Source organism: Halictus rubicundus, chromosome 17, assembly GCF_050948215.1.
Source record: "Halictus rubicundus isolate RS-2024b chromosome 17, iyHalRubi1_principal, whole genome shotgun sequence".
In the NCBI taxonomy this organism is placed as follows: domain Eukaryota; kingdom Metazoa; phylum Arthropoda; class Insecta; order Hymenoptera; family Halictidae; genus Halictus; species Halictus rubicundus.
This window is the reverse complement of record NC_135165.1, coordinates 155,993-180,688: the sequence shown is the minus strand read 5'-3', so window position 1 is coordinate 180,688 and position 24,696 is coordinate 155,993. Positions and strand designations below refer to the sequence as shown.

The 24,696-nt window shown below is 41.6% G+C and overlaps 6 protein-coding genes across 12 annotated transcripts in view; 3 read left to right on the top strand and 3 right to left on the bottom strand.

The window, feature by feature from the left end:
* Positions 1-2,201, bottom strand: part of Lrch (Leucine-rich-repeats and calponin homology domain protein) — a 30,434-nt gene extending 28,233 nt beyond the window's left edge. For both annotated transcript variants that reach the window (XM_076802946.1, XM_076802945.1), the window contains exon 1: positions 1,824-2,201. In XM_076802946.1, coding sequence (XP_076659061.1) covers positions 1,824-2,010 — 187 coding nt within the window. In that variant the 5' untranslated portion in view covers positions 2,011-2,201. The remainder of the gene's footprint in view (positions 1-1,823) is intronic.
* A 458-nt stretch (positions 2,202-2,659) lies between these two features.
* Mefg1 (mitochondrial translation elongation factor G 1) lies at positions 2,660-6,171 on the bottom strand. Its single transcript, XM_076802556.1, has 9 exons — positions 5,967-6,171; positions 5,697-5,852; positions 5,132-5,630; positions 4,784-5,045; positions 4,496-4,667; positions 3,915-4,205; positions 3,631-3,834; positions 3,240-3,551; positions 2,660-3,143 (listed from the first exon to the last, which is right to left on the bottom strand). Exons 1-9 carry the CDS (start codon positions 6,039-6,041, stop codon positions 2,877-2,879), a joined length of 2,238 nt encoding a protein of 745 aa, XP_076658671.1. The 5' UTR covers positions 6,042-6,171; the 3' UTR covers positions 2,660-2,876.
* A 1,555-nt stretch (positions 6,172-7,726) lies between these two features.
* Positions 7,727-13,448, bottom strand: Wit (kinase protein wishful thinking). Of its 5 annotated transcripts, none has more exons than XM_076802941.1 (12): positions 13,200-13,448; positions 12,902-13,110; positions 12,030-12,320; positions 11,812-11,914; positions 11,514-11,705; positions 11,200-11,436; positions 10,962-11,117; positions 10,707-10,889; positions 10,464-10,633; positions 9,653-10,049; positions 9,230-9,448; positions 7,727-9,045 (listed from the first exon to the last, which is right to left on the bottom strand). In XM_076802941.1, the coding sequence occupies exons 3-12, from the start codon at positions 12,204-12,206 to the stop codon at positions 8,006-8,008; spliced, it is 2,874 nt and encodes a 957-aa protein (XP_076659056.1). In that variant the 5' UTR covers positions 12,207-12,320; positions 12,902-13,110; positions 13,200-13,448; the 3' UTR covers positions 7,727-8,005. The 5 variants fall into 5 exon arrangements, with proteins under 5 accessions (XP_076659056.1, XP_076659055.1, XP_076659058.1 ...); XM_076802940.1 differs by having other exon boundaries at positions 12,943-13,110; XM_076802943.1 differs by lacking the exon at positions 12,902-13,110 and having other exon boundaries at positions 12,030-12,369.
* A 1,062-nt stretch (positions 13,449-14,510) lies between these two features.
* Positions 14,511-20,201, top strand: Jasper (JIL-1 anchoring and stabilizing protein). 2 transcript variants are annotated; one of them, XM_076802479.1, is made up of 12 exons: positions 14,511-14,817; positions 15,236-15,306; positions 15,555-15,709; positions 15,795-15,943; positions 16,404-16,605; positions 16,768-16,860; positions 16,931-17,279; positions 17,360-17,534; positions 17,670-17,723; positions 17,878-17,943; positions 18,070-18,202; positions 18,300-20,201. In XM_076802479.1, exons 1-12 carry the CDS (start codon positions 14,737-14,739, stop codon positions 18,425-18,427), a joined length of 1,656 nt encoding a protein of 551 aa, XP_076658594.1. In that variant the 5' UTR covers positions 14,511-14,736; the 3' UTR covers positions 18,428-20,201. The 2 variants fall into 2 exon arrangements, with proteins under 2 accessions (XP_076658594.1, XP_076658593.1); XM_076802478.1 differs by having other exon boundaries at positions 18,285-20,201.
* Positions 20,202-20,913: 712 nt separating this feature from the next.
* LOC143362399 (putative gustatory receptor 28b) lies at positions 20,914-22,336 on the top strand. The gene is made up of 3 exons (XM_076802501.1): positions 20,914-21,857; positions 22,015-22,083; positions 22,136-22,336. Exons 1-3 carry the CDS (start codon positions 20,928-20,930, stop codon positions 22,241-22,243), a joined length of 1,107 nt encoding a protein of 368 aa, XP_076658616.1. The 5' UTR covers positions 20,914-20,927; the 3' UTR covers positions 22,244-22,336.
* An 837-nt stretch (positions 22,337-23,173) lies between these two features.
* On the top strand, positions 23,174-24,629 carry LOC143362622 (putative gustatory receptor 2a). Its single transcript, XM_076802964.1, has 3 exons — positions 23,174-24,148; positions 24,224-24,442; positions 24,531-24,629. The coding sequence occupies exons 1-3, from the start codon at positions 23,174-23,176 to the stop codon at positions 24,627-24,629; spliced, it is 1,293 nt and encodes a 430-aa protein (XP_076659079.1).
* Positions 24,630-24,696: the final 67 nt, after the last annotated feature.

The window sequence follows — 24,696 nt, the reverse complement described above, 5'->3', positions numbered from 1 at the left end:
TTTTTATCGGCTGTTCGTCATACAAATCGGGAATAAGATCAACAATCTGTGCTCCAGGTCGTTGTCGATCCTTGCACTTCCAGGGGAAATGCATTTATGCCAATAGACTGTTCACTAATACTCTCGGACTGCGGATTTTTGTGGAAACTGGCAAAATCTGATGATTCATGGAGAACAGAAACATTCATAAATATGCAAAAGTTACAATAGTATGTTAATCGGTGCCGCAAACGCAGTTTCGATGCGTCCAAAATGAAGGACGTTCGACGTAACGAAAACGTACGCTACGCTCCATTCGAAAAGTTCAAATTTCCCTCCATTTCTCCATTTTCGGCGCTCCATATCTCGTGTATTTCAACATTCAAATCATTATTATTTCAGCGATATATATATATATATATATATATATATATATATATATATATAACGAGGATTTTACGTGATACCTGAATTATAGTAGAAAAAGCTAGCGCAGAAATCGCGGAGAGAGCATTCTACCGCAAATATGCAGATGCGCTCGAATTATGTAACTCTGTTTCCCAGTGGTCGTTGCACGATGCACCGGTCTTGCGACTGTCACTGCGGCGGTAGATGTTTCCGGAAAGCTGCGTTTCCTATTCCCATTCGTTTGTTTTCCTCCGTTTATTGTCAAGGCAACAATTCGATCGCCGGTTCCGCCATCGGCGGTAAATGCCGTCGATTGAAAAACCTTCCCATCCCAACATTTCACTAATTACGCTAACGTACCCAATTACCACTGTGCCTACATTGATTATACTTATTTTTAAAGCATAATCAATATTAAAAGAAAGAAATTTAATGTCTCTTTCCGAATATTCGTTATCCTTTCAAAATAATGGAAACTACATAGATGTTATAATCTTTTCTATGCTCCGTAACCTAACCTCTCGACTGGAACGCACCAAGTACACAAACGGTGCAACGAATGCTACACGCGTACACACGGTGCAACTATCCTTATGCACGGCGCACTATACGCGCGTAAACAGAAATATTTCAGGTTAAGTCCAGCCTTGATACCGGCCCGGATACGTTGCGGCGGGTGTAGAATGCACGCAGGTGTCCCCTCAGTCCTTCTTCGTCATGCCCCACGATCGCGGGATTAGAATAATAAAAGAAGAAAAATTTTGATCGAACAGGTTCCTTTCGGAGCGGCCCGCCTCATACCGCGCAGTGTCTTTCGAAATCCTCGCCAACCGTTTACAAGTATGCATTCAATGCAATTAACGGTCATCGATTGAAGTTAAATCGTCGGATTATAAATTCTCATTAACAGTTCAATTTCGAATAACGAGCGATTGTTTTTGCGATTAAATTAATTAGTTCAATTGGATCAATGGTCAAATTATTGTAGCCCCCCCCCCCTCCCACCCTCTCTCTCAACTTATTCGAATTGTTGAAACAACAAATAAATACTCATCCTGATGAACGAATAGCACCGTGCTATCGATGGAGACAATTCACGATAGATTCTCGTAAATTGTAAGAATCGTAAAAATTCGAATTGATCGGTGGCCCGCAGTGTTGAGAAAATACGACCAACTCCAAAGATAGCTTGCGTGTCATTCGGCATTTTGACGAGTTTTACAGTTACCCTGTTAAGGGGTTTACAGTTAACGCGATGATTTACACCGGCAGTTAAACGAGTTTCTAAAACGGTTTGGCATAATACGGAGGATATAAATAAGAGTAGGAATTCTTGGGTATGTAATGAGTCGGGAAAACGGAAAGTTGTCGGAGGATTAGGAGACACACGGATCGAGTTAGCTCGTCAGCAGCAGATTAATTGAGAAGGTGCTCACCGGCAAAGACCGTGTCCTGCAGGTTGTACTTGCTGGAGCCAGTTTTGCCGACTTTCGGAAAGTCCTTTAGCTTCCGGCCGCTGAGCTTCAGCTCGCCGCTCAAGTGCGCTTCCTCCAGGATTCGCTCGAGGCTTCTGGTGAGCTGCTTCTGTATGTGGCCGCTCATGTTCGACGCGACCATCGCCATATTACATTTTTTGGGCACGTACAACACACGCGGAAGCACGCAAGCGAATACTTTTTCTCTCCTCCGTAAGAACCAGCCTGCTCTCGCCCTTTCGAACCAGGCAAGAATTCCTCGCAAACAAAAATGACACCGAACGCGCACCGACCAACCGCCCCCGTTACTCGCTCCTGCGCCACTGATTCACCAGCCTCGACGGAACCTGCATCGGTGCCAATCGGTGCATCTGACCGTGGCCAGTGGCGCCGCCAATCTGACGCCATCTTCGAACCAATTCAAGAATCGCGCTATCGACATTTCAAATCTGCACCTTTCGAACCGCCGAATTTTCCTAATTATCTGCACACCGGTTTTCCCCAACGATTTCAATGTCTTATTTTGAGACCCCCAAAGTCAGTGTGGGGGTACACCTCCTACTAGTATATCATACCAGTATCGTACTGGTACAGTTTCTGCTTCGGTTCTTCGATGTCTGTCCTGATTGACCGGCATCCCAATCAATCCCAATTGACCGAGAGCCACTGTTATTACCAAATGGTTTTTCTATTGCAAATACCATTCCCTCTATACCCGTTGCCTTGTTTAATTCACTGTCTGCTTGGTAAAGTCACTAGCAAGAAAGAAACAAAAAGGAAGTCCTCAACGTCGCAAGAACTAAACAAAATTGATAATTATTCTATATTTTGCCAATATCGCTTTCTAAGCGGAGATCCAGCTCCGGATCGAGAGACGCACGAGACTCTTACATAGCATTCGTTCATAACGTGTATTACAAATATACTTATATTTACAAGTTACATTCAGTCATGACGCCTAATCGTACATCGTAAAAAGTCAATTTCATTCCTAATTCAACTTGAACGCGTTCATTAGTTATTCGACCGTGCATCGACTTCTATATTATTCGCTATTTGATACTGCTTTATCAATTCTTGTTCTACGTTTGGCATGCAAGGATTGTATCTGGCGTACTCCATGGTGAACTCTCCCTTTCCTTGCGTGGATGATCTTATTTCTCCGGTGTAGCCGAACATGTCGTTTAAGGACACTTCGGCGGTTAGGGTGAACCATCCTTCGGCGGCGTCTGTGTTGTTTATGATACCGCCTCGTCTGGATATTTGACCTACTATTATTCCCTGCGTGGACAAATAAATTATTATCAGTACATTGTTAACGGAAGCGATGACTAGAGAAATCTCAATATCGCATAGAGATCCGGTGTTTACTCTTACCTGAAATTCCATTGGTGCAGTCACCTCTACCGTCATAATCGGTTCCAGTATTTGCCAGGACCCTTCTCGAAACGCGTCCCTCATCGCACCTTCGGCGGCTTGGTAGAACGCGAATTCCGAGGAATCCACGCAATGGTGCATACCATCGATTAGCCTGAATCTAACGCCAGACACTTTGTGCCCCGAAAGTTGTCCCTGCTCGCACATGGCTCTGAATCCCTTTTCCACGCCGGGAATAAATTGTTTCGGTACGTTTGTTCCCACCGTTTCGTCCTTGAACTCCAGTTTAGTGTTCATGTGTGGTGGGAGTGGCTGAAACAGTATACCTGTGTGATGCGTGCTGCGCCGCGCGAAATGAAAATAATTTCGAGCAACAGAAATTTATACGTACATCTATGATTCCGATGACACGGCCATATTGACCGGCACCACCGGACTGTTTCTTATGTAGATAGTCGAATTCGTAAGGTTCGCGCAATGTCTCGCGGAAAGAGACCTTCGGCTTTCCAAGGACGACGGGACAACCATATTCCCGTTCTAATCTCTGCGCGTATATCTCCAAATGCAACTCTCCCATTCCCGAAACGACGGATTCCTAAATAATGCTATATAAAAGTCGGTCCATAGAACCGGTATAAACGCTAAAATAATAAACTACGTGTATACGTGAATCACCTTGCTGTCTGTGTTGTACTCGAATCTGAAAGTCGGATCCTCTTTAGTGAATCTTGCAATACCTTTCGCAAAGTTGTCTCTCTCTTTCGAGTTCTTTGGTTGAATGGACATTGACACTACAGCGTCGGGTATGTAAATAGACTCCATTGATAATTGGGAATTGGGAACGCTGGCGAACGTGTCTCCTGACGCGCAGTCTATACCGAACAACGCGAAGATGTCTCCTGCATAAACCTTGTCTACATCTTCCATTTGATTCGAGTGGAGCCGTACTAATCTTTGCACTCGAACCTGCGAAATAATATGTTAATACATATGCTGATGAACCTGCAGAACATCTACCCCCAATTTTTTAATAACTTTTTCCTTTGCTTGACAGCGGCGGTACCGACAGTCTTTCGCGAACATCTTGCAAACTAAGCGAGCCCGATGCTAATGTGCGAAGAAAAAAGTTGTTCAAAATATCGTTTTCGACAGTAGTAGATTGAAAATCGATCATCGGAATCGGAAGGTAGATAGCTGTGCTGCAGGTTCACCAAAATACCTATCGCCAATTGGAAGGTGTACTACTCGGAGCAAACCTTTCTACTCGTTCTTGTGTTGTACAAAGTGTCCGCCTTGGACAGCATCCCCTGATAACAACGGAAATAAGTCAGCTGGCCAAACCTACCAGCTTCTAATTTAAATGCCAGTCCAACGAACGGCTTCTTGTTGCTTCTCTCGGTGTCCAAGAGCATTTTAACAGTCTCGTTTCTGTAACTCGAGAATAGAGATAGAGACCAAAAATTATTCCAAAAATCATGGATCTACCACAGTGGTAGATGGTACATAACGTGTCAAGAGATGGTGTGTGGAATATATCAAATTACCCGCTCTCCTTAAGTGCATAATTCTCGACTTCAGCAGGATTTGGTAAGTAATCGAGAACCGCATCCAACAATGGTTGAACACCTTTGTTCTTTAATGCGGTTCCAACTAGAACGGGTGTGAAAGCTCTTTTTATACAATTTCTTCTGATGGCATCTTTGATGTCACTTTCAAGCACTTGAACTTCATTTAAATACATTTCCCCAATCTTTTCGTCGACGTTGCTCAAATGCTCGATTAGTTCTTGTTTAGCATCGATTGCCTCTATGAACATGTATACGTAAGATTAGCTGCAGCGATGTTATTACAAGATTACGGTATCTGTTTTTGCAAAATCATCCATCCATTACCTGCTCTCATGTTTGATGGAACTTCATCTTCTCTAACAACTTCGCCAAAGTTCCCTTCAAAGTACAATGCTTTTTCAGATATAATATCTACAATTCCTTTACAATTACCCTCTAAACCAATGGGTAACTGTAGAAATGCAGCATTGTGGTGCAGTTTACCACGCAGCTGATCCAATACTCTCTTGTGATTCGCTCCTAATCTGTCTAATTTGTTAATAAATGCTAGGCAAGGTACATTGTACCTTTTCATTTGTCTGTTTACAGTCATCGTCTGAGACTGAACACCCCCTACGGCGCATAATACGAGTACAGCTCCGTCCAAGACTCGCAGAGCTCTTTCTACCTCTACTGTAAAATCTACGTGACCGGGTGTGTCGATGATATTGATGTTGTGATCCTTCCATATCGTGTAAGTTGCAGCTGACTGAATGGTAATCCCTCTCTGTCTTTCTAATTCCATGCTATCCATTGTAGCTCCAACATTATCTTTACCTCGTACCTATTTCACAAAAAAGAAAAACAATGTCTACATACGGAAATTGTAGGAAGATCGTTTTGTTCTTACCTCGTGCATTTGAGAAATTCTGCCGGTGTAAAATAATATACGTTCAGTCAATGTAGTTTTTCCGGAATCAATGTGAGCAGATACACCAATGTTCCTAATCTTTTCCAACGTTTTGTGTTCCGCATGTTTCGCGAACATTGACGAAGATCGGGAGCTCTATGAGTGCAGAACAATGTGAAAAAATGTCAATGTATGTATAATCACGGTTTGTTTAATTCAATTTCACGGCCGATTTATAACCTGAATTCTGTGGAAGGTTAGGATAGTTACCTTCAAAACGTGCGAATACACTTGTGACAACATGTTCAAGTTTGTCTTGTCTCTTAAAATTGTTACAATAGACATGATGATTGGTTTCTTTCTTCACTATACTTACAGTAATAATTGTTATTTGATTATTATTATTATTTTCAATTTTGCTCTTATTGCTGCTCTACATATATCAGAGAGGATATGAGAGCATATGATAGTGCTCATGCCCGAGGTTTCGGCGTTCCCGATAGAGTGCTGCCCCCTATTTCTGATTTTTAGCATGGAGCAGATCCTGATCCTGGCCAACTTTTTAGCATGGAGCAGAACGCACATCATCTTTTTAATCAAGATCGGAACGTACAGTTTAATTGTTTTATACAAAGTATGTAACCATGATATAAATTTCATGTTCTCTCTGTCTATATACAATACAGAGCATGCAGGCGAGCTACGACGGCTATAGTCGAACATAAACGACGTTATTATATTCACTGAAGAGCGCCAAATGTTTGAAATGAAGAAAACATAAAAGCGGTTCTATAAAAAAATGGTTTATTGTGAATCACTTAACTATATGTTTTATTTTCTTCGTAATATCCTTACTCGAAGGTTTGTCTTAATATAAAATAGTGCGCGTCGCGAACACAAGAATTTTACAATTTTAACAAAATCAAACACAACAAACTTACTTTAACTAACTTATTAAACTGTTCTTTTATGCTACAAATATTTACATTGAGCTTACGAGGCCGGGAAGTACAAACGTCATAGAACTGAAACAATTATATTTTGTGCTCGAGTGTAAAATGAATTTTTACACCGGTTTGTTTTTCTTTTTTAATAATAATAATCGTCATTACATCCAATGCACATCTTAATATATTGTCAGTAACATGTTCGTCTCTCTTTTCCGAGAAACTTATCAAGTAGTTATAATATTGTACTTGTAAAACGATCGTTTATAAAACAAATAAACCGGTACAAATGCTATTTCAATATAATCTTAAAACTGTTTTTGTTAGGCTCAAAGTACATGTTTAGAAATATGTTATGCATTTCATAAAGTTCAAAGGAAATTCAAGGAACTATGAAAAGAATGATACTATATATTTAGTTTGGGTTTTAACGGATGAGATCTGACGTGAATCGTTGATCATAATATTTGTCCACCCCACCACAGTTATTCCATAATGATCGCATTTGGCATCTCGGAGTGGGGTGGACGGCTATTGTGACCAACGATGTATACTAAATTTCTTCTTTTTGTTTTTTTTTTTTTTTGTTATATAGACTGCAATAATGAATATTTTGATAAATACCAACACTGGATTGTCTTTGATCAATCGTGCATAATTCATTGAACCATGAACATCCGCAATTCAAATACATGCAGACAATGAGAATCGTGACTTACACACATTACATTGATCAAAATACGTTTCTAATGAACTCCATGCTACCAATTCGAACATACTAACACGTACATAACATTTATAAATAGCTGTTTAGAGTCACACCGGGTAAACGTGGTTCCTTTATGTATGTCCTGACTTCGAATCAAAAGATGTCTTATAAGCACAAAATATACTTGCAAGGGTTAAATAATTAGCATAATATATGGAATACCTCCGTTCAATATCTCGAGTAGTTAGGACACTGTGAAATTTGAAAAAGTTTCTCGTTCAAACCCTTGTGAAGTGAAATACAAAAGTATCCCGACGACAAGCAGTTTTCGGACGCATGTCTCTACAGTTGATATCGTGATTAAACTTTTCCAGTAATCAAAAACAGCCCACTCAGTTTTTTGGTTTTCAGCGTCCCAACCACCCAATGATATTCCAGTATATGCTGCCTGTATTTTGCGTTTCATTATTTCTTTTATTCGTTTCAATACTTGAGTGATGATAATGTGTTTTCGTAAAGAGTATAAAATCTGTCTTAATTCTTATAAATTTTCTTTTCTGTACATACATTATATTTACGCTGGAGTCAAACTACAGCCATTATTATCCTTACAGCTAAAGACCTTTACAAATAGATTTTAGTATAATATCCGATTAAAAGCAAGTAACATTTTTGGTACTAAGTTTAGTCGGCGAACGTTTGTCGTCATTGTCGCCAAAGTCCATACCGAACGGTACGGAGTTCCAAATGGCTTTATCGTTACGGTCGTCCTCCTCGCTTAAAATATTGCACATCATTCGGTCGTCGTAGAGAGAAAATCTCGCGGTCGATTGTCCACGACCACGAATCTTTCTTACAGAGGGTGGCAGATCGCCTGGCGTCTTGATTCTCATATGTGGATCCTTCAACACGTTCAGGTTCGATCCAACATTAAAAACTTCGTTGAACTTGTCGATACTCTCTTGTCTGCTCAGATTGTTCTCGCTCTTTTTGTTTCGTAGATTGACGAGGGGCAGACTAGACGGTCGAGTGTTCGTGTTGTTATCGTTATCTAGCTTTTGTTTACCAACTTGCACGGCGTTCTTGTCGTTCTTGTCCAACGGAATGGTGACCGCCGGTGACTTGGTAATAATACCGTTCACGTACTTTCCTCCGGGCGATATCGTCACGTTCGTCTCGACCGTTTTGATTTGCACGTTCTGTTTCTGTTTTGACAGTAGATTCGACTTCGAATCTTCCCTGTCTATTTGGTATTTGTTATAGGTATGCATCTTCTTGTTGACGAGCAGCTTCTTCAGATTCGGCCATCCGAACAGCTTCTTCCTTGGACTCTCTTGCGCGCAGACCTCGTGCACGTTTGTTTGTTTGCGTTTGCCATACGCCGTCGTACCGTCGTCGGAAATGACGTTCTGAACGTACGGTATAGGCGTTGCTGGTCTAAGCTGTGTCAACTGGGTCGTGTGTTGGCTCAAATAATCGTGGGAGACGAGTCCTTGTGCTTCCGAGACTATTTTGTATTGATCGTTGCAAGCGTGCTTCATGGACTTGTCCACCAGCACGTTACCGTTACACCCTAACTCTTCGAACGAGTCCGACTGCAACATTAGGTTCCTCTCCATGCACGGATTCCGCCCTTGGTAAGGCTGAAGCGTCTGAGCATGGTTGTATATTGCTACTTCGTTTGAATTTTTAACTAAAACGCAACACACGGATCAATTTAGTCGCAATCGACGATGACAACGAAACGTTTCAGTTGTGATATGTAGAGGTGTGCGAAAACCCGAAAATAGTTTTTCGGATTATCAACAATTTTCCGGTTACCAAGAATAATTCCGGTAAACTCGGGCTCTCGCACACTTCTAGTAATCTGTACTTACAACTATGCTCGTGAACGATGCTCTCAGAAGGCGACAATGTTACCAAGTTCTCAACAATACCATCATTACTTGTATTATCTTGTACCATGTGCAATGATAAATGACCGACGTGAACGTTATCGTGATGAGACGTTTCGCTGTAAAGACTGTTTGTAGTTGAAGGCACTAGGGTGCAATGGGAATTGACCATTGGACTCCCATCGGTGAAGTGCATAGTCACTGAAAGTTTAGAGATTTGTTTCGTCAACAGTCTACTCAATCATACTTGCACGCTGTTAAGTTATCGCGTATGAAATATCCGATTATTATAGATCACTTTCAACTATAAACCTGATCGTTCGTTTGTTCAACGTTACTGTTAAAAATCGGGCAGTTCATATGTAATGACCTAATAGAATCGCAGAGCGATCAAGAAGAACGTACCACGATGAGATTGTAGCTCTGAAAGACGTTCTTCTATACATAAAGCGGTTAACCGGGCTTCCGCGTCTGCGTCCCAACAGTCTTCCATCGTTTCCCTGATCAAACGTACTCCTGGTCTGTCTACTAAACTACCCTCTAGCAAAGGTCTAGCCTTATTACGCGATACTAACACTTGCATCTGCTCGAATGTCGGGTGAAGTCCAATCTCCTTCTCGTACGGCTGTCTGTATGCGGGTATCTCGGAGCCTGGCATGTAGATGTCGGAACATCTTGACACTAATTCCCACAATACCAGACCCATTGCGTAAACGTCTATCTGTTTCAGAGAGCTTTCGCAATCCCGTAAATTAACAGCACCTTCCAATACTTCCGGTGCCATGTATCTTAATGTGCCGACCTAATCAACAATTCAGAACAATCTTATTAATTCTCTTGTGCAGAGCGATTTGCATAGGGTGTCCCGGACAATTTCTTATCTATCTTAGCAACTTTTGCAACTCTGTTACAGTTAGTTCGCATTAACACATTCAACTTCACCGGGGATCACCGGGGGTCACCGGCGACCAGCGCTACGAAATTACTTAAAAACAATTTTCATCAAATTAACACCAGGAAAAATAAAAAAATAAATAACGATTGCTATTGATAACACCGATTATAAATGAAATAGTTGAAACTTGTGTGGAATATGTAAAATTCTCGTGGCGGTCGATGTGTTAACCAAGCTAATCTCGGCATATGACCGCAGCGGGTTAAAGTGCTTCTACGCAAAAAAAGTGTCTGGGACACCGAGTGTAAGTTGTTATCACACATCGTTGATTGATTTTATTTCAGCGTATTGTTCCTCTCCGTTCGAGTAGTATTTAGAACCAGAAATTTGTACCGCCAATCCCAAGTCGCATATACAACAAGTACCATCGGCTTTGATTAATATATTTCTCGAATTGATATCTCTGTGCGCGATACAAGGCTTAAACTTATCTGTAAAATTAACGATTAAAAATGTTCTCCGGTGTACTCATGAAAGGACACATTCCTTTTATGGTCTACTTACCACCTTTGTGTATATCGGTATGTAAGTAAGCGAGTCCTTTTACCATAGATAGACCCATTTTACAAAATGTGGGCCAATCAATTGTACGTGTCCTTAAGAAATCTGTCAAAGTACCACCTGGTGCAAAACTAAGTACCAAAAGATATTCAACGCTGCCTTCCATGCTTACTCTTTCATCCACACCTGAGAATCGAGAAAAACTTTTAGCAACATTCTGGCAATTTACATGGAAAAGAAAGTCTGGAGGGAAAGTACCATAATAGCTTAATAAAGATGGATGTTCCATGAAGGGGAGGCAATAAGTATCCCGTTCATTTTGAAAGTAATTACGATAGTGAGAAGGAAATATCTTTACAGCAACATCTTGGTCACCCATACTGCCTTGCCATACAGAACCATATCGTCCTTGCCCTGAAAATGGTAAAAATGTTTTCAAATAAATACACACAAAAATGTTCATCGCATAGGATCATTTAGCCTGCAAAGAACCTACCCACAATCGTTGTAAGTTTTAAATGATCTACCGTGTAAGTACCAGTCCTCAGAGCTGTACTGTCTAAAAACTGATCCGTGTAAGAAAGTGGTTTCCCTAATCTTGCTAACATATTCGTATGGTACATGCGATAAACCATTAATCCTAAAATGCACGTCACTAGCAATATGCAAACTAGGACACTTATTATGATAAGCATCCATCTTCCAGAATCTGATTGTTCCAAATATTCGGTTGCTAAACAAATCAAACAGTATAAATATTAATAACTTGAAAAAAATGACACACAATCTTCTTGTGTGCATTGATCTTACTTGGTTGATTATTTTCTGTGGTAATAGAGTTGTGCACTTTGTTTTCAGAGTATATGGTGCTGTTAATATTGAGATTGCAATAGTCTCCGTGACAACAACAGAATTTTGTGTTGTTCAGCGCTTTGGTGGAATGTTGAAGAGCAATACATTCTGAAGTTTCACATTTTTGTTCACCAGACTGTTTCCAACAACCTAAATCAGCATAAAAATCACAATTTATTTAGAAAACGATTTATAAGCTGTCGTAAAAAAAAAAAAAAAGAAGGAAGAAGAAGAAGAAGACAAATAATGAAAATACCTTGGGATAAAATGATTATTTGTGTTCCATTTGCAGTCTTATCTTCTTGCCACAGTGCATGGCAAAAATTAGTACATTTCTCATATTTAATATTGTCATCTGGCTATAAAGAATGAATTAATACATTTTAATACTAACTTAGAGTTACAGGAACGTTAATTCTCAGTTTATTTACAGAAGTGTACTCTTCGGATGCAGGACATGTATTTTTAACTTACTATGGTATGAACTACATTACTGTCGTTGAGTATATTTTCAGGTACACTGGGTATATGTTGCTTTAAAGAAAGATTTTCATTTTTCTTTCTGCTGGCACATATTCGAATGGCATTAATGGGTGCCGAGTTTATCCCACACAGTAGCACGATCAATGTAATTGATACAATGGCTTTCATTGTGCCTCAGCAGGCCTCTTGAGCTCAAACACTTCAACGGAAGCGTTGATCCTTAAGAAGTGGCATCTTTGATTACATCAACATATACTACTGCCATGTGTAGGCTTTGCTCATCTGTCCATTGCAGAAAATATAAACGCATTTATTATAATAACAGTAACAACTAGAATAAATAAATTCTATACAATAGATATAGGTAGAATCAAACCTTGATAACTTAATAATTCGCAAAGTTTAACGAACAAAAATTTAACTTTTAAAGATCAATGGCAAACAAATCCTTAAACTGTATCTTGAATTTTTTGGATGAAATTGTCCATCTGGCGCAAACGCATACTACACTGTATACGTACTATGAACAATCGACAATGGTAATTTCCAAGTAACAAAATTTGACTGATAGAAGTAAACTTAGATTTGCATAGGTCGAGCTTCTCCTGAATTCAAGTCGCGCAGATAGAACAACATCCTAAATAATACAAGTTTACACGATAAATAATACAAGTTAAACTAAACTAAACGTATATTAGGATTGACAGAAGTTTTCACAGTGTGTAACATAAATAAATATTGTAAATAGACAAGATTGACATACAGAGCAGATTTAAGTAGTGATCAATGTCAGAAAGTAATTAGATGCAGCAATCAAGGAACGTGAATATATTAGTGATTTATATTTCATAAAAAGAGGATACTTGATTAACGACGCGAGTGTTGATAAATTTTGGTGAATTACGTTGTTCGTAGGTCGGATCTTTGTGTAAAAAGTAAAAGCGGCGGCAATTATGACAGGAAAGAGGTGCAGTCACTGAAAGAATGATGCCGTACGAGTATCGGAACGATATTAAACTTGTCCCGCTGCGATATACACCGTAAGCGCGTATAAAAAGAAGCGTGATACATGCTGGAAAAAATTAAGAATAGGAAAATAAAAAAGAAAATAGTAGTATCGCACGATATGTTGCATGTACGTTGAAAGAAACGTATACTTACATTTTTCGGGACTGGTTTCTCGAGCTTCTTAGTCGAGAATCTTGAGAAGTTCGGCTCGATACCGACAGTATCATTGCACACATCCGTGGACGAATAGAACAGATATTCACAGTAAATACCGTATCAACATTCGGATATTTGACAGACAAACCGTGTCCACTGAATTGTAATTCATTCACGTGTTCCCAAAGACAACGCAAAACGTCAGTTTCGTATCAGAGGAACAACAATAGTGGTTGTAGTGCTGCCAACTTGACGAAACGTACATTCGAATCGGCCGATTTGAATAAATAAATTCGTACCAGAGAGAGGAAATGAGAGTGCTCACGCCCGGGATGATACTGTCCCCGATATAGTGCTGCCCCCTAGTCTAATTTTTAGCCTGAACCAGAACCTGCATCATTAGCAGCGGATTCCAAATAATGTCAGAGTGGATGCTACTTCTATGTTAAAAGAGGCTCTTCTATGTAGGCTCTGACCCAGCCTAAAAGATGATGCAGGTTCTAATACAGGTTAAAAAGATGATGCAGGTTAGTGTTCAGGATTCCTCCGCTGGGTGGCGCCACACATAAAGTCCGGCAAAACCTGCAAACAGCGCCATTCCTCGTAGCGGCGAAACGCCCAAGCTTGTAGCCGATTGGTGTTCAAGATTCTGCCGCTGGGTGGCGCCACGTACATCTTCCGACAAAATCTGCAAACAGCGCCATTACCTCGTAGTGGCGAAATGCCCAAGCCTGTAGCCGATTAGTGTTCAGGATTCTGCCGCTGGGTGGCGCCACGTACATCTTTCGCCAAAATCTGCAAACAGCGCCGTTTCCACGTAGCGGCGGAACGTCCAAGCTTGTAGTCGATTAGTTTTCGGGTTTCCAACGCCAGGTGGCGCTGGCGGCACCAATGTCGGTACTCGGTGGGTAACGTTTGGCTAACAGTTTGAGCGTTTTGCCGCTACGGTCTGGTGGCGCTATTTTCAGATTTTTCAGGAGCAGATGATTCCTGCCGCTTATTGCACTACCCCTTATAGGAATATCGGCAAGAATCATTCGTTCTGTTCTTTAGGGGTTGGATATTAACAGAGAGGAAATGAGAGCGATCACGCCCGGGATTTTAGTGTCAGGCTAAAATGATGATGAAAAATCCCGGGCGTGAGCACTCTCATTTCCTCTCTGGTATTACGCTGTAACTCGGAGACGATTCTTCGGCCAATAGCGGTCCCCTACCATCGCACGCAATGTCGCTATTGGCCGAAGAATCGCCTCATAGTTAGAACGAATGCACTTTGCTGTCATCATCTGGCGCGTACACTATAGTTTCCAAAGCTACGCGGTTGAAGTTCGTGAGGGTTCGTAATTAGAAACTCGTGAATTGGCGCGCAGCGTCTTATGCGTGTTTTCGATGTTATATCGTGCAAATGGCGGCTTTCGCGATGTTTTGTTCGATGTTTCTTACAATTTAACTGCTCGTATCGTCCGTTGCGTGTAATTGATAAAGAGATAGCACTGGTCGCTCGACTCTATACTTGTGAAAGCTCGCGGTCGAGATGGTGAAGTTTCATAAGAAATTTTTCGCTGGTGATAAGGTGTTCGCGAAAGTTCGAGGTTATCCAGCGTGGCCAGCAAAAGTAAGTGCAATCGTGAATATTATTTAATTTGCCTCTGAATTTATACGAGATTCGTAACGATCGACCATTGAACTGTCAACGATCTATTACGAATAAACCTTATACTCAACCAATTATGTCTAATTAATAGCACTGTTCCGACGCAGCATCATGTCGGTGTTAACTTATCCGGGGATTATGTGTATACAAAGTAAATAATAATGTTTAACTAATACGATACGAGTAATGGATCTTGCGTTGCAATACATTGTTGTTACTTTGTGAATATAGTTGCATTCTTGCGTATAATAATTGAATCAATTAGATGGATCTGATCTTATTTATATTTGCAATATATAAATAGATAAATACAATATTATGTAACTTACTTATGGTAGGAAACTGTGCGAGATTAAGCTGTTCATTGAAATTTTTTCAGGTTGAAAAAGTTATCGATCCAAATTCAAAGAACTCGAAGTATAGTGTTTACTTTTATGGCACTGGAGAAACGTGAGTAATGTTTACCATAATACTTGACAAGGGTTGAAAGAAAATTTTATTTGCGCGAATTTGGTTAACCTTCTCTTACCAATGATGACTATGATTACCGAATTCACTATAGTAGAACTTGCTATTAATATTGCATTATTCCATTGTGTATGTGTTGTTAAATAATTTTGGAAAAAGTGTGAACGCGTGGAAAACAGACGGCTAACAAAATAATTCAGACATTCTGCATTTTAAACAATTTATTCTAGTGCTGTGTGTAAAGTGGAAGAATTGTATACATATATCGAGAACAAAGCAAAGTTTGCTAAACCTATCAGAAGGAAATTTTTTCACGAGGGTTTGATCCAATTGGAGCAAGAGCTTAAAAATGAGATGGGCATGCCAGGACTTACTGACCTTAAAGGTAAGCGTAACATGTTTGGCTTGCATATAGAGGTACAGGACAACACGCATTTCTTATGTAAACAATGAATCTGCTATTGTTGAAGATGGAGCTAAGGAAGGCGAACCTGCGATTAATTTGCCAACAGTCAGTGCAATGGATAACGATATGGAGACAGGGTCATTGGTTATCGACGAGGAGGAAAAAAAGAAGTCGATGAAGAGGAAAACCATGCTGGGAGCTACTAATAATCCTGTAATATACTTGCATTAGTGTATTTTCACTCGGTTCTTATGTACCGATAGTTTCAGGAAAGGAGACTGGCGGAATGGCACAGGGGCAAGAGGAGATCCTACCTTTTCATTATTAGATTCGTTTACGTAGCAAAACTATGTGTACCTAATAACCTATCAGACTCTTATTTCTCTTGTGCTGTGCCACTAGTCTTTTTTTCTGGCAACTGTCAGTGCATCTAATTACGAATGTGAACATAAGGAATTCAGTTAGGAGTTTTAGCTCTTCACGGTCAATACTTTTCGAGACAAAAAAGCTATTGAACCGAGCGCTCCGATAGAAACGTAGGAATTGCCGACAAACATTCGTGGAGCTTGGATCGTTTGTGCGATTATTCCTGACAGAGTTGCGCGATAATTGTAACAGTAAAATTGTTTTCCATGGCCTGGTATGTCCGGTTAAAAACTATTCGTTCATTCAGGACACACCCGAGATCAAAAAGAGACGCGGAAAAGCGAAATCATTGCTGGCATCTACAAGCGACTCTAGGCAAGAGTCTACTTTAGATTCACAAGGGGAGGAATCACCTAAAGAAGTTGTGAGCCGCAGTGGCAGAAAGATCAAACCGAAACGGTTCGCTGACTTCTCAAGCTCGGAAGAAACAGACACTCCGGAGAAGAGCGGTATAAAATTCAATGAATATATGAAAATATTGATAAGCGTTTACGAACCCGTACGCCTCAGCGATTTCGCAGACCTGAGATCGGTGGGACGTACCATTTAGTAAATGATGCATTCGCGATTTATTAGATATATTCATCCTATAAGAATGTTATGTGATTTAGAACATGGCAGAGGTCGCGCTAAAGTCAAAATTGAAGATCCTAGTGATCAACAAACATCATCCGTGGTGCATAAGAAAAGGGCTACTTTAGAAAGTAAGCACATCAAGAGTAGACGCGTAATTTCGACTAAGCTACAAAAATATAAATTTGGTGTACTTCACAGAGAAAAATAACACAGGTGAAGCGCCGATATTGGAAGGCACTGTAGTATCAAGCACTACGTCTTCCGACACACCACCACGGTTTCTGCTGGCACTGACATTTGCCGGCGAGTACGTAGGCATCAAGTTGGACATGGACAAGCCAAAATCGTTCGAAAGTGAAAAAGCTCGCTCGCAGTGGGACTGGTCCACGGCTAGGAACGCTATGAAATTGAAAGCACAGCTGGAGAGTGGTGAGATCTTGCCGGAACAGGTGAAAGATTGTTTGGACTTTAACGTACACGTCCCGGAAGAGGAAAAGCGAGTGTTGGCGAAGGATGGAGCGCTTCATCGAAAAACAAACAAGCTAAGGTGCGTTTAAAAAAAGAAACAAAAGCGCATCAGTGGCTGGGTTAAAATTTCGATTCGGTGACCGTCCATATCGATTCTAGATGGCTGCGCATAGAGGCGCAACTTTTACAACTGGACGCTCAAATTAAATCGAATCTGGGATTGGACCGAGCAAATCCAGACAAATGTCTACAGGCAATGGACGATATGCTCTCGCTGCCAATCGATCCCTTAATGTTGAAGAAACATCCGCACATCGTGGAGACAGTGAAAAGGGTACGAAAGCGCGAGCTTCTGTTGTTCTCCATTGATTTCCTACTAGGGAACATATTCAAGTTACACAAAAGCTTTTCTGTCACTTGAATATGTTCCTTTGTCAGATGTTTAGATGAAACTGTGAATATCTTTTAGTTGAGACGATACATCGGTAACTTGGCTGACTGGAAATTAACTGACGAAGAAGAGGTACGTGACTGCACGTCTCCTTCGTCTGCAACTTGGGTCGAAAATGACCCAGTGTTCAGACGGAGAATCAATGTCACTGTTATCACTTGTTTTTTTCTTTTCTTTTCTTTTCTCTTTTCTTTTTTTTTTCATCTTTGGTGTATCGTGTTTGCAGACTACTTTCAAACAAAAGGCAGAGCAAATTAGACAAAAGGCTGAACACATATATAACAAATTTAAGGTAACTATGTTTAGAGGAATTGTCTGAAACATCGTGAGAATAATTGGTACACAGGTGCACAGTTTTAATAAAATATTTAACCCGTCGCACTATAACATCTGTTTTGTTCGCATCGACAACGCACAGGCAATGTTTACCATACCCGAAGGTCAGTCGTTTTGGCAATCGTTTTCGGACCAGGTGGTCCATTTCAAAGAGCTGACGAAAGATATGCCCGAGGAAAAAGTATTCTCTCTAATGTCTGATCCGTCTTGTTCAGGTAAATACTTGCCGTTGAAAAAATTGTACTGCGAGGTAAATAGGCGTTGAGAGGGAGGACATTGGCGATTCTGTTGACGTAGAAACGAAACTTGCAGATGCAGCCGTATCAGAGGACTCACCTGCGGACGAGAGTGGTAGTCAACCGGACACAGACGTCCCTGCAGAACCAAAATTGGAAGTGCCTACCAGGAGCGAGACTCCGAAAGAGTCGGAGGCCAAGTAACACAGTGATCTTTTCTAGCCAACGATATGAAGAATCATGCTTACTTTCTTTTTGTACTGATGTTCTAGTACTATACGACACGAGTGTCTTAAAGCTGGAGAGAAAAAAAAAAGATGAAAATGGCATGAGTTCGGTTTTGAACACTTGTGGGACGGCGGGGAGGAAGGGGGGGGGGGGATTATCACCTTTCGAAGAGTTTTGACGCTATATTTTATTTAACGGATATCTTTCTAGTAAATTCTCTCCTCGTAATTGTAACGCATCCTCCTTGCAATATCTGTAACTACGAAGCCGTGACACTAATGAAACAGCTTTTTCCACCCTTTGAATAATGTTGCGAACATTGGTTAACCGTAATGCACGTAATATATAATAGAGGATAGAGGTATTCATAATTCATTTCTACTATTAAACAAACAAACACACACGGTTTCTGTACGATTGCAATCCCGTTCGAGTATCTGAGGCAACACACCGAAAACGAAAACTGCAAAACATATGAAACGGGGGAAAATGTATTTACGATGACAATATAGGCATCTCCGTTGTCGAACATCTTGCGCAAGCTTATTTACTTAATTAGAACAGCCAACAATGTACATAAATGTCGAACGCAAAATTGAGGAACACGATGGTGACCGTCTCTGTACTCAACGAGTCCGCGGCACAAACGTCAACGTGAATTCATTGCTGGTGAAACAAACATGAAAGTTTTTATTGACGCGCACGTTTCAGTCGGTGTTCCGTTCTTTTTGATTGTCAGCGTTTTCATCGCACTTTAAAGGCATAAAAGGGATATGGTAATCACATATGGATATGGTAATCACATATGGATATGGTACACACCGGGAATAGCATAGAGGGGAATCGAATCAAAGTTGTTCTACATTGGTTCAGTATCTGCTACATCTGGATTGTACAAAGTCGGAAAAAGTAGGTTTTATCGAATCGCAGCTGCAGAATATCACAAGACATTTTCATAGCAATTCTAGCGTCTAATTTCATGTGGATAAGTGTCGTTCTATTGACAGAATGAACGCACTTTCGAAGTAACGTAGTTTGTCGTGGAGAATTATTCGAATTAAACCGATGTAAATTGTAATTGAAACTTTGATACGAGCTAGTGAACGAAATTAGGCGTTTATTTGGTTCAAAATTTTTGGTGGTGCAAAAGACGATGTTCTCGATGTTGTCGATTGTTTTCTCCCTTGTAACGATGATATCTTGATCAGGCGTCATTTTAACGTCAACGTAAACGTGCGTTCGACGAAGGACCTGTCGGAAATCGAGAATTCGACTTATTTTTATTGAGTTCTATCGTTGCACGATTTGTCTCTTTCCGCGGTGATTCGAGCGAGCGTCTTTAAAGTGCATTGAAAACGGAAACACCGAGCAAATAGTTTCTGTTCAAGAGGTCTTTCGCCTTATAATTTTAGTTGTTTATCATTTTAAATAATTACCATAAGATCTACGGTCCAAGAAATATTTTGTACATCCAGCTTTTGCCGAAGAAATTTTATGTGAAAGTGAAGCGCATTGCCAAGACACGATCTTGAATCGATATTTTGCCGATGTGCTTGTTTTAGGTAAAGTGATTCGAGAAGAACTGGATGAACAAATCATTTTTCGACCCCATTCTACTAGATATTTATCCATAAGTACACGGATGAATACGTTGTATGTTAAGTGATTCGTATCTTGATTATCAAAAAGCAAAATGTTTATTTCAAATGTCAAAAGTATATAATATTTTGAATAAAAAATTGACGACAGATTTCCAGAGTGATCGTTGCACCACCCTCCCCCTTGTTTCAACGAAGTGCATAAAACATGCACGCTGCTCCTGTAACTAATTCAGAACATTTTTGTTTTGTTTAATAATCTGCAATTTGTTTATCGATTCGCATGTTTTCACGGGAAAATGGAAATTTGATCTTGATATTTTCTCGAACGAGGTTTCTTTTGTGATTGTACCGATAGGGCGCCAAAGGAGGCGCATACGAGGCCTTATGGCAATTATATTTAGCTAACTGTTTGCCATTGAAACCAGCAATAGCATTGCGGGTGGACTGGCATTATTAATGCAGCAGGTGACGTTGCGTGCAAAGTAATTCTATGGTAGTTTATTTAATATTTAATTTTGCTGGCGTACTAGGGGAAAACGATGCGTAAAAGTTCTATTCGTAACTGACGTCGAGAGAAGCCAAGATCGAGCAGTAGCGAGAAACTAACGAGGATCATTCTGACAACGAAGGTGCACCGATTAAATTGACTAATTGACCAAGTAAATGTAAAGTTCCTAGACTGGTTCGAAGAAACCGACTGGAGGAGTGAGACTGCCAGTTTGTTGGAAATGAACAAGGCTCTTGGTGGCTGTTGGTTCGACGAAATTCGAGAAGTAAGAAATCGCGGATGTTCTTGGTGACGACGTACGTGATCGGCCGTTGTGAGGATGTCGGGCGTGGTGTACCCGCCCCGATGGGCTTATCGGGCAATTCTAATGTTCCATTTGACGTTCAAGATAGTAGGCTTCTCAACAATTTCCCTACACGACAGCAACCCGAAGAAGAATCAACCAGTGTCCTTCGCGAAATCGAAATTTGGCATATTTTACAATGTATTGCTCTCCTGTGCAACGGCTGGATATAGCTTAATTTCCCTGCCAGAGCTAGCCTCCCAGTCATACGTGAACAAAAGTCCCGCCACGTTGACCATAGAGATGGTCCAATCGACGTACGCTGTCCTGATGATGTGCACGATTTTATTATATTACGCTTTCCGCTGGTCTACCCTGAATAGGATATGCAACTACCTGGTCCAGATCGAAGGAGAATTTAGTTTCTCGCGGGAGCGGATCAGTCTTCAACGTACCTTCGGGGTTTTGCTGGCGGTCCACACCATTCAGACGGTCATGTTCGTCATCGTCCTGGTGTCCGAGGAGGTAGCCTTCCATAATGGTCCAACCGGATGGTCCCTGGACGCCGTGCCCACAGCCTTCGCAGCCAATATCTTCTTTCAATACTTCTCCGTGATCAGCCTGATGACCGTGAACTTTGCCAGAGCGAATCGGGCCTTCGAGAACTTATGCAGGAGCAGCCATCCCGAAGATTGCTCGAAATCCTTGAACCGATGTCGACGTGTTTTCGTCAACTGCTCGATAATACAGTCTCTTCGACGTTTGCGGAGCATCTACGACGACCTCTGCTACGTCTGCACCGAGATCTCCCAGTTTTATTCATTTCCGATGCTAGTTGCTGTTCCGTACACCATTTACTCGCTGCTCTTTAACACGTATTACCTTCTGCAGCCCCTGTTCGACAACGACATGTACTTTGATCCATTCACGTTCCTCAACACCGTCGCCCTCATCGTCTATCTTGTTTATCCGCTTGGCGTGCTGACCTCCAAGGTCACCGACATACTCGACGAGGTAAGAACTCGGCTGGACCTCGGAACCGGAGCATATCCACGTTTGAAAATGTGACCGCAAATGTCGAATCTTCGACGTTTCCCGAATAATAAATTGAATTTCTCCTGGAATTTACGACAGTCCCGTAAGACGTACGTTACGATGCTTTTCTTTGCAGATCGGAAAGACAGGGGTGATCGTGCACTCGTTGTTGAAGAACGCGATCGATCGAGAGGCAAAGTCAGAGGTAAAATCGTACACAGAATCCGAGTCGCCTAGTACACACACGCTTCTTTCAGCTCAAGGAATTCTCGCTCCAGTTGCTCCATCGACAAATTAAGTTTACCGCCAGCCAGTACTTCGACCTAGACAACTCGTTGTTCCAATCGGTGAGCAAGCAAACGTGATCCTGTGATCGATCGATCTCTGTGTGTTCGTCTTTGGTCTTCAGGTGATCGGCTCCGTGATAACGTATCTGGTGATCCTAATCCAGTTTCAAGTGGGGAGCAAGTCTTCGTGCGTTTGCGACTGCAATTGCACGGGACCGTGATGTCGTGTTGTGCGAATTTTTCTAGGAAAATCTCGAGAGTCAGATTTGATTTTTCTCGTTACAGATAGCAGCGTTTCGAAAACAAAATGAAATCGATAAATCATTGTTGACCGATCGATAGTTTAATTTCAGTCAGAAGATGATATGATTTCGAATAAAAACAACGTACAATCGATTTCTACAATTTCTGCTACTCCCTCGTCTGTTTATGTTTATTCTTCTAAAGCTTTTACGATAGGCTTAGAATAGGTGGAATGCGAACGATATGTTGTTCACGCGATACCGTATAAAAATTCACGATCAAATCGTCGTTTTACCAGCACATTGTTTTGTTCGATTCGCGTATTTAGCTAATCCTCTGATGTTGAGAGCTAGGATAAGTATCGCGGCTGGAATGCTTGTAATTACAGATCGGCATAATTAATGCGGTAGTTTTCATTATTTGCTAGGTAAACAGTGCGGTGTGCCATTTAATATTTAATTTTGCCAGTTCCGGTACTCGGGAAGAACGGTGGTTAGCTTGTTGTATTCGTAGTCGACGTCCAGAGGAGCCGAGACCATGATCGTAGAACGCCCAACGATTACACCGCAGGAGCAGTGTATCTGAAATTGCTCCCGAAACTGGTTCTGGCGAAGAACCAAATCGAGAAGAATGCCAGCGAGCCGCGCTATATAGCGGCAAGGAACAACGAGATCGAGGAAACTTGAAAAAGTCAATCGATCCGAAGACCGATTCAAGAAGAAAGGAAGACCGGAGACCGGATCGTCGGGATCGTCCTGCAGGAGGATGTCGGGTGTCGTGTACCCGCCCCGATGGGCTAACTGGGTAATCCGATCGTTCTACTGGATATTCAAGATAATTGGTCTCGCGACAATCTCTCTGCACAGCAACCCGAGAAACAAGCGACCGTTGTCCTTCGAAAGCTTCAGACTCGACCGATTCTACAACCTGCTACTCAGCTGCTCGCTGGCTGCGTTGAGCTACATCACTCTGCCAAACCTGTTCACAGTCGAGTACGCCAACAAAACCCCCATAACCTCGACTATAGAAATTGTCCAAGCGACGTTCGGAGTCGTGATGATGTGTACAATTCTGTTACACTACGTCTTCAGGTGCTCGACCGTCGAAAGTGTCTGCAACTACCTGGTCCACGTCGAAGAACAATTTCGCTTCTCGCGGACGTCGATCAGTCTGAAACGCACCTTCCGGAATTTGCTGTTGGTCTTTGTCGTTCAAACGACTTTAGGCGCGACTGCGCTACTCCTGGAGCATCATGCTTTTCACGACGGTCCTCTGGTCTGGGCGACGGGTATTCTGCCCGCCACCTTCAGCGGCAGTCTCTTCTTTCAATACTTCTCTGTGATCAGCCTGATGGCTACGCATTTCACCCGTGTCAATCGCTCTATACGGATGTTGTGCAACAATTTGAAACCGAACGACTGCTGGCAATCTATCAGCCGCTGTCGTCAGATTTTCGATCGTTCTGCCACCGTTCGGTCCATTCGATATCTGAGGAACATCCACGACGACCTGTGCGACGTTTGCGCCGTGATATCGCAGTTCTATTCGTTCCCGTGTCTCCTCGTTGTTGCTTCTACGTTCTACGCGTTGCTCTTCAACTCTTATTATCTTCTCCAGCCGCTCGTCCTTCCCGACAAGGACTTTAGTCTCCTGGCGTTCCTCAGCACCGCGTTCGCCACAGTTTATCTGCTCTGTCCTCTTGGCATACTCGCCTCCAAGATCACCGGTTTACTGAACGAGGTAGGTCTTACCTACCAGATCGGACACGTAATTTCAAACAGAAATTTCTTTTCTTTTTCTTTTTCTTCTTTGCAGATCGAGAGGACAGCGATTGTCGTGCACGCGTTCTTGAAAACTACGACCGATCGAGAGACAAAGTCAGAGGTAAATACATTCTGCAAACGCATTCCGAATTGCCTGTTCCACAGTCGCGTTTTCTTCCAGCTGAAACAATTCTCGCTCCAGTTGCTAAATCGGCAAATTAGGTTTACCGCCAGCGGATACTTTAATCTGGACAACTCGCTGTTCCAATCGGTGAGCAAACACGATCGATCGATCTCGGTTACGATCGTTTCCGACAGTTCGCCATTTTTTCCTCTTCCTGTTGATTTTACGGCTTCAGATGCTCAGCACCGTGGTGACGTACCTGGTGATCCTTATCCAGTACGAAGCGGGCAACTCGTCTTTGAACGTTTGCAACTGTGATTGCCGCAGAGAATAGAGAGTGGCCGTTACGGAAAATTAGATTTTTCGACAAAATTTCCGGAACGGGGGAGGAAAATCAGATA

Coding starts and splice junctions, on each gene's coding strand:
- LOC143362622 (XM_076802964.1), top strand. CDS start 23,174: ATGTCGGGTGTCGTGTACCCGCCCCGATGGGCTAACTGGGTAATCCGA. Junction 24,149..24,223: donor TCACCGGTTTACTGAACGAG/GTAGGTCTTACC, acceptor TCTTCTTTGCAG/ATCGAGAGGACAGCGATTGT. Junction 24,443..24,530: donor ACAACTCGCTGTTCCAATCG/GTGAGCAAACAC, acceptor TTACGGCTTCAG/ATGCTCAGCACCGTGGTGAC.
- Jasper (XM_076802478.1), top strand. CDS start 14,737: ATGGTGAAGTTTCATAAGAAATTTTTCGCTGGTGATAAGGTGTTCGCG. Junction 16,606..16,767: donor AGACACTCCGGAGAAGAGCG/GTATAAAATTCA, acceptor TATGTGATTTAG/AACATGGCAGAGGTCGCGCT. Junction 17,535..17,669: donor TCGTGGAGACAGTGAAAAGG/GTACGAAAGCGC, acceptor AATATCTTTTAG/TTGAGACGATACATCGGTAA.
- LOC143362399 (XM_076802501.1), top strand. CDS start 20,928: ATGTTCCATTTGACGTTCAAGATAGTAGGCTTCTCAACAATTTCCCTA. Junction 21,858..22,014: donor TCACCGACATACTCGACGAG/GTAAGAACTCGG, acceptor TTTTCTTTGCAG/ATCGGAAAGACAGGGGTGAT. Junction 22,084..22,135: donor ATCGAGAGGCAAAGTCAGAG/GTAAAATCGTAC, acceptor CGCTTCTTTCAG/CTCAAGGAATTCTCGCTCCA.
- Mefg1 (XM_076802556.1), bottom strand. CDS start 6,041: ATGTCTATTGTAACAATTTTAAGAGACAAGACAAACTTGAACATGTTG. Junction 4,206..4,495: donor ACACAAGAACGAGTAGAAAG/GTTTGCTCCGAG, acceptor ATTATTTCGCAG/GTTCGAGTGCAAAGATTAGT. Junction 3,144..3,239: donor CTGCACCAATGGAATTTCAG/GTAAGAGTAAAC, acceptor TTGTCCACGCAG/GGAATAATAGTAGGTCAAAT.
- Wit (XM_076802941.1), bottom strand. CDS start 12,206: ATGAAAGCCATTGTATCAATTACATTGATCGTGCTACTGTGTGGGATA. Junction 11,915..12,029: donor GTAATGTAGTTCATACCATA/GTAAGTTAAAAA, acceptor CATTCTTTATAG/CCAGATGACAATATTAAATA. Junction 9,046..9,229: donor CATCGTTCACGAGCATAGTT/GTAAGTACAGAT, acceptor GTTGCGTTTTAG/TTAAAAATTCAAACGAAGTA.